This window comes from Asparagus officinalis, chromosome 8 (assembly GCF_001876935.1).
Source record: "Asparagus officinalis chromosome 8, Aspof.V1, whole genome shotgun sequence".
NCBI lineage: Eukaryota > Viridiplantae > Streptophyta > Magnoliopsida > Asparagales > Asparagaceae > Asparagus > Asparagus officinalis.
Genome location: NC_033801.1, coordinates 62,694,176 through 62,701,900, shown reverse-complemented (window position 1 = coordinate 62,701,900; position 7,725 = coordinate 62,694,176). Strand labels below are relative to the sequence as shown.

At 40.9% G+C, this 7,725-nt stretch overlaps 1 protein-coding gene across 1 annotated transcript in view; it reads left to right on the top strand.

Moving 5' to 3' along the window:
- Positions 1-7,725, top strand: part of LOC109820258 (E3 ubiquitin-protein ligase COP1-like) — a 28,788-nt gene that overhangs the window by 346 nt on the left and 20,717 nt on the right. The window contains 2 exon segments of the mRNA XM_020386385.1: positions 1-275; positions 3,440-3,517. The exon segment at positions 1-275 is cut by the window's left edge and continues 27 nt beyond it. Of these exon segments, the coding sequence (XP_020241974.1) occupies positions 1-275; positions 3,440-3,517 (353 nt within the window).

Here is a 7,725-nt window from a genome sequence, read left to right as displayed (position 1 = left end):
TTGATGCTGCTGCTGCTGCTGCGGCGGCGATGGCGCCAGCGGAGGCGATGGCGGTGGACGGGAAGGAGGAGGAGGAGGCGAGGAGGGTGTTTGATGATAAGGACCTGCTGTGTCCGATCTGCATGGGTCTGATCAAGGACGCTTTTCTTACCGCTTGTGGGCATAGTTTTTGTTACATGTGTATCGTTACACATCTCAACAACAAGAGTGATTGCCCGTGCTGCGCGCATTACCTTACAAAGAACCATCTTTTCCCCAATTTCCTTCTCAATAAGGTATTTTTACTTTTTTATTTGCCTATGGGTTTACTTAACACTAGCATGTATGTTATTCTGCTCCAGGAACAAATCCTAGTGATGAGTTTAAATAGGAAAATTGAGCTCTTTGCAGAGAGGAGGGGTTACTTTGTGTTTGTGATGAAATGAACTTACATGGAAGGAAAAATCGAAACTGAACTGAGTTAGAGGCTGAACCCAACCAAGCCGAGTTATTTTGATTCGGTTTGGCCGGTCGTTACCAGCCCCATCACCTTGAAGCAAACAACAAGCATGAGGGCTTCAACCTTGTAAGTGAAGGGCACTTCCTATCATGACAAACACAAGAAAAGACTGAAGGGAGATTCAAGAAAGCAAGGATTGAAAAAGAATGGAAGAAAGGAATAGAGCAATGGCAATGACTTTTTGTTTTGGGTATTTGGAGTAGGGATGAGGTTGAGCTCTTCTCTCTCTATTCTTCATTTGATAATTTATTGGAGACTGCGCACAAAGAATGTAAGCGTATGTAGTTGTGGGACATTAAATGTGTGGAACGGATGGGCCCACAGATATTGGGAAGGGGTGCAATTGCGGGACATTATGTGTGGGATGGGTGGGCCATGGAGGGTTGGAATGAGGCATCATTGTGCGATTTGAGATAGAGTCGGTCGGTTTGGTACTCACCAAATTACAAAATCTTTAGCCAATCTGAACCAAAACCGCTCTGAAAATCGAACCGAACTGCTAACTGTTGGGTGGCTCGGTCAGTTTGATCGGTTCCGACCATATTTTGTGTCTGTGTCCATATCCGTGTTCACATCCATATCCGTGCTACCTAGGTTATGACCCTCAATCCTCTGACAATCTCGGAATTTGGTATAACATGAGACATTAAGAGGGCAAACTAGCAACTGAAATTCAAATCGCACCCGGCACATATGAAAGCGAACTTTTAGAAAAAAAAGAAAGTACTGTTGGATAACATAGCCCAGATTTTGGGCGTTAAGATGAGCTCTCTTTGAGGAGGGTCTTTAAGACGCATCTGTCAGCATTATCCTGATTCTTGGAATCTCATCTTTAAGTCTTTTATAATGACTTAAATTTTGTTTTGATGATTAAGCTTTATTTATTTTCACTGGTAAGAGAAGTGGCTGGAATTAAAAGCATATTATAACACTTGGAACATGTTAAAGGCCAAGTATGCAGGTTGATAGGTTCATTAGAAGCTCTGTGCTTACCGGGTTCACATCCCGTTAAGTGCAATTTAAATTCCTTTTGTCCGCACTACCCATTTAATGAGATAATTTTCTTGCTAGTTGTTTCCCTCTTTTGAAGATACTAGATAGAGAGTCAATGTAAAAACTGGTTCCATGAGGATAGCTCAAAAAAATTATCCTAGAAAGAGAGTCAATATAAAACTGGTTCGATGAGGATAATTCAAAAAAATTATCTATTTGGTTGCTGCTTTCCTGCATTAACTGTTACGACAAGGTGACTTTCATTCATTCTTTTTTTTTATTTAAAATAATTTCTAGATTGTTATCTTTCCTAAAATGAACTTAGTTTTCGAAAGTGACCACTTCTAATAATTTACTCTGAATTCTGTAAAACCCAAAAAACACAATGTTAATGATTTTTGGAGTCCATTACCAGATAATAATTCCTCTAGTTTTTAAAATGAATGCATGTCAGTAGGAAGACTCATAATATCCCAAGCCATATGCCACTTATGGTAATGAGGCATTCTTCTTTTTGTTGATTCTCTAGTGGGTCAGGATATGTTACAAAAGGCGTATTGTTAGAAACAAAAATATTTATTTAGAAAAGAATATATCTCTTTTTTGTTCGTATTATCTCCATCCTATTCATGGCTTCCTAGTCTAGCTGATAATATGCCCATGATATTCTAAATTTCATGGCAGTTAAAGATTATTATCTTAAGGTAAAGATCATGGTGAGATATTCGCTTAATTTTAAGTAAATGTCTTGCTTTTTGCATGTCTAATAGATCCCTGGGTATTCGTTGTTTTTTGCTCTCATAATGATTCATAAAGAAAAGATCGCATCGTTTGGGCAAACTCAGGGTGACATGTCTGAATCTCACCAATAGTTTTTTGCATGTCAAATGAATACCAAACTTTTTGGAGCCTTTGCAATTATGTCCTATAGTTTTGAAAATATTCCTTTCTCTTAGTTATTTCCTTTTTCTTTTTCTTCAATTTCTTGTCTTTCATGCTTTGAATTTTCTTCCGGCACTATACAAGACATTTCTGTGGCACATTTTCTCCCTGCTCATAAAATATAATAGGATCTGCCTTATGTCTTAAGAGGTAGCAAGGGGGCCTCTTTGTGATTCCAAACTGCAAACTATCTTGTTAGTTCCAAGAACAGATGTATCCAAGGCTGACGTATCGTTAAAAATCATCTAACCTTTGTTGACGAGGAAGAAACAACTGTATCGATTTTGGTCTAAGTTTTTCATGCTAAGTTTCTACAAGTTATTTTATTTTGTTGGTAACATCTGCTTAACGATTTAGTGCATTGTACCATTGTTTTAAATATACCCGACATGACCTGATATATCCCCCGATATATCCTTTTATAGGCCTTGCCACGACCGATAAAGTCTTTAAATATCCTTAACGCTTTTTGGCTATTTTGGGCGATATATCCCTGATATGATCGATATAGCAGCTAGTATGTTGGCCGATATATGCTTTATATGGCTTGTTGCAAAATAATATACCGCGTTTGGCAATTTTTGGGCGAGATATTATGATTTTTCTATTATATCAAATGACATTTTGGCCTAAAAAAATAAATCCAGTTGTTGAAGCATTGATTTGTGCTTTTATTTGTTTTACAAGGCTGATTAGTGATCCTAAACATATATTATTTACATTTTGTATGCTTAGATTTCTGTTGGTATGTAGAGATTACATTTTAGTGCATTATGCTATGTATGAAAACATCTGTTATAGCATTCCAATATTTACCACATATCCCCGATACATAATCTGATATGAATTTTGGCCATCCAATATTTCCCCATGTCCGATATTTAAAACCCTGCGTTGTACTGTGCATTATTCTGTTGCTTAACTTTTGTTTGTCCTTAAGGAATTATAATAATTGAAATAATAATAGGAGGTATACTTTGTCATTTTTCTGCCAACATCATGCAGCTCTTGAAAAAGACATCAGCCCGTCAAATTGCAAAAACTGCATCGCCTATTGAGCATCTTCGTATGGCATTGCAGCAGGTCAGTGTTTACTCGAAAGCTAAGAAAGCTTTTATCTTAGGGCCTTTTCACTGTTATTATACAAGTTTAACTTCCTTTTCATATGTTATGTATATCTCGAATTGGTATGAACTCCTATGTCAACACTCCTTGCATAGTTCAATGCATGAGCTCTAGAACTTCATTGGATCTTGCTCATTGATTTCTAAGCAGCAAGTGCTTGCTTTTCTTTTAATTTTAGTATTTCTTTGCTAGTTTGATTTTTGTTTTAAAATTATTAGTGGAATCTGGGATAAAAAAAACTTATTTTTTTAGCATCTTGTTATCAGGATCATTATATTGGTAAATGTTATATTATTATGAATCGTAACGAAAAATTTGAGATATTCTCATTCTGGTAATTTTCCATATATGTTAGACTTTTTCTACTATATTCATTTGAATCATTTCCAAATACATGTCCTTATACTTACTGAAGAGCTGTAAGACTTATTTTATTATGTTAAATTTTTTGATGAAAACAATTTGGCTTGTATCATGCCGGCCCCACATGCTATGTAATTTCTTTTAGGAACTTTCTAACCTTCACTCTTCCAGAGTTTTGGAGGGTTACTCCTAGGTTTAATGAGGTAGGTATCCATGGGAGTGGCTATCAATGTTCTAAGACAACCTTATCATGAGTTTCTTTGTATGGAGATTCCACCACATTTAAACACAAATTTGACTGGAAAGACTTAGATAATCCATACAGACTCAACATTTGGGAAGTTACTCGGAGAGCATGCTTACCATTATCGAGGGACATAGAGCAAAAGTGAGATGTACTCCTTGCAGCTTACCATATATTTGTTAGAAACTGGTAACAGAGAAGCGTCCCACTAGCCTCATCATAACAACACCAAGAAGGGGAAAAAAAGCCAGCCTTGCCCTGCTGGTCTCAGCAGAATGACACCCGCACTCTCTCCACCTTACATCATGTACGCCTTTGCGAGGATGTCTTTAATCAGCCAATGCCAAGGCAACAGAGCTAGCATCAAACCTACCCGCCAGACCTCTTTTGAGAATCATACTCCTATCGTTCTTTCTATTCGCTCTTCACTCTAACCAAACACTGATCTCTCCCGCCCATCTATTCTTACTCACTACTCTACCGTGGGGGCACCGGCGCCAGTAGGCGATGGAATCCCTGTAGCTGCATAGCTACAGCCCGATGGAATCCCATCAAAGAGACACGACAGAATCGGGGGAATCGATCGACGACGGGTTCGAACCATGAACCATGGGATTGGTGCTCGTAAGCACCACCATACCATAAGACCGCTTGTGATGAATCCTCATGAGAATTTGGCAAAAGTGGTACCCTTGTTCTTGGCGCATCGGAATAGTAGAGCACAGTGAAACGGGATTGTGCGAGTGCTCTCGGCAACTGCTTCAATTAGGAACCGATTGCCATACTAAGTACAAAACCGACAACTCAAGGGCAACAAAGTTTCATTTCTTTCTTCAATTTCTAATGAACTTCGCCCAGCATATCGGTGAACTCGATGAACCACTTCGGGCAACCCATCGCAAGCGACGTTTGATCGGCGGTGGGATCGAAAATCTATCCATTTTTGAAAAAGAGCGCTATACAAATAAAAGCGTGAAGAAAGAATAGGAAAAATGAAAATGTTCATCCAAGGAAGCTCCAGGTCTCCGAAAAATTCTATATCAGTTCTGCGGAGCCTCTGGAGCAGCAATTCAATCAAGGAAAAGCTCCTCCAAGAGAAGAGAGCCCATATAAGAATCCAAGATATGTTGGGCATCAGTGCAGCTAGGAGTGAAGATCTATTCATATAAAGGAAAGTCAGTCCCCAGGAAAAAGACAAGCAAGAAAGCCCTCACATAGTAAAGAAGAAAGCGGTCATAGAAAAAATCCAACGAAGAATAATTGAATTGAACTGGAGCAATCGGTACGGTGGCTCTCGCTCCCAGGAAGAGTCAAACTGAGAAAGGTGGTGCTGGTCAATTTTTGAAAAAACCAGGCAGAAGAACGTATAGATCAAATCATGAGAGAATTGTTATGGAACAGCCCTAATGTTGTGTTGGCAAAGGAAAACGGTTTGCCAACCGGGTGTCGCGGTGGGAGTCTCAGCCGAATGCTAAGAGCTAAACAATTATGGATAACTCTAACATCTTCGACTCTGTGGGCGGAAAAATTGAATAAGATAGTAATGGTAGAGAAAAACCTTTCGAAGAATGACTAGATTACTTTTACTATATATTTCATAAAATAGGAGATGAGTCGTTGGGTGGATGGGAATGATTCAAACATGGAATTAGATTCCATCATGGTTCCTGGAACAGGGGAGAAAAGAAATTTCTAGAAACACTCAGTTGTTTGTGTAGAATGCCCCCTGGAGGAAGCTTATTGCAAGGAAACAGAAGTGGGTGTGCACTTTCGGTAAGGCATATCTTAAGTATGAAATAGGAGCTTTCTAGCGCGCGCCTTCAAAAAAGAATCAGCGGATGACGAAATTTTATTTCTTTCTTTTTTATGCTCCACTACGAGCTTCAGTGTCGAAAAACGAAGTATTCACAAAGTGCATTTCTTTCTTCAATCATTCATTCGATAGACATGATTCCCCGGAGGCAGGACACACGCAGTTCACTCGGCCTATTCTACTTTTGGAATAGAAGGCTTATGCTATAACTTCCTGCTCTCACGTTCATATACCATACCCATGGGGAAGAGGACCGAACGGAACCTTAGTGGCTGGGAGACAGAGATCCCGCGGGGAAGAAAAATGGGATTATCTTCCGATTCAGAAAAAGGCAAAAATGGGGGCAAAGTCAACCTAACCGCTTACCTTTTCGTAAGCCGCGCACTTTAGGCCAGGCCTTACTATAACCAACCTCACTGATCCCACTAAATCTTTTATACCGATGTTTCGTACTCTCTCGACCAGGTCATCATAAGAAAATACTGCAAAATCTTTCTGAAGTGAGAGAAGGAGGGGAGGGAAGGCGCGCTAGCGCGCTACAACTAACAGCCTGCTGAAAAACGCAAGATTAGCGCGCCAAAGCAACCCTAGTTTAAGTACTAGCGTCCCACCCCAACGTTGTTGTATTTTACTTGACTCTCCCCCACTTCTTTTTAACGAGGGCTTAACAGCGCCTACGTGCTCCGACTTCTTGGGCACCCGCTGGAGATGAGATGACGGGTAACCTTTGGAAGCTGTCGTGACGCTTTGGTGACGAAGGTCACCGGGGTGACGGTTTATGGATGGAATCCCGTAAACTCAATCAATATAAACAACATGTCGTGACCATGACGGTTTGGTTAGGCTTGGTTTACTTTGTAATAAAAGTCAGTGGGTTGAGGGGCTTCATTGATTAGTAAACCTACGGTGCTGGTAAGGTCGGGACCGTGGTCGTCCGTCTCCGGTTTGCCGGCCGATAAGATCACTGAGATTGACCAGCCAGCTGGGTTGGTTTGGCTATTCCTTTCTATTGAAAAGGAGTCAGCTGTCTGCGCGAGTCACCTTCCTTCTTCTAGGCTCCGAGTCACCTTCTTCTAAGCTCCGCTGGACGACACGGCATTCTGGTTCTATAGGCCGGCCGTACTTGTGATGGTTCCCCAGGATCCAATAAACCCACTTAGGTCTACGTTGCCACGATATTGTTCTATGGAAGCGGGCAGGCAGCTTTTTAGAAGTTCGGCCCGGTTTTTTATTTTTTACTAAAAAAAGGGGGGAGGGATTTACCTTTCTAACGCATATTCTGTCGTACCGGCATGGCCCCACTGATTTGTTTTCGATCGGAGCATCAAGCAGCGCAACCCGGTTCTACTTGACTAAGCCCCGTGCTCGTCCAAGGAGGGAGTTTGCTTTACCCAACTCCCCTTTTTGATAACAAGGCAGAAACCCCCGACCCGACATTTATGAGTTTCGAATGAAGAGTGCCCTGCCCCTCTTTTTTCTTCCCTAAATCGTCGGATTTTGAAGTTGGTAAAGACCCCCACCCCTTGTTTAAGTCAGAATGAGTCCCCGGGACCCCGGGACATTGGCTTCCGCCAACAGTGAACTATTAAGGATCGCATCCCGCGCATATTCTACATTATAGCCTGCAACTGATTCAGCTTCCGCTTCTGGGAGATCAGACGGAGCTCGATTAGTTTCTGCTAGACGAGGAATAAGGAACATAACCAATACGGGGAACAAGGGAATACCGGACCATATCTGCTTTTG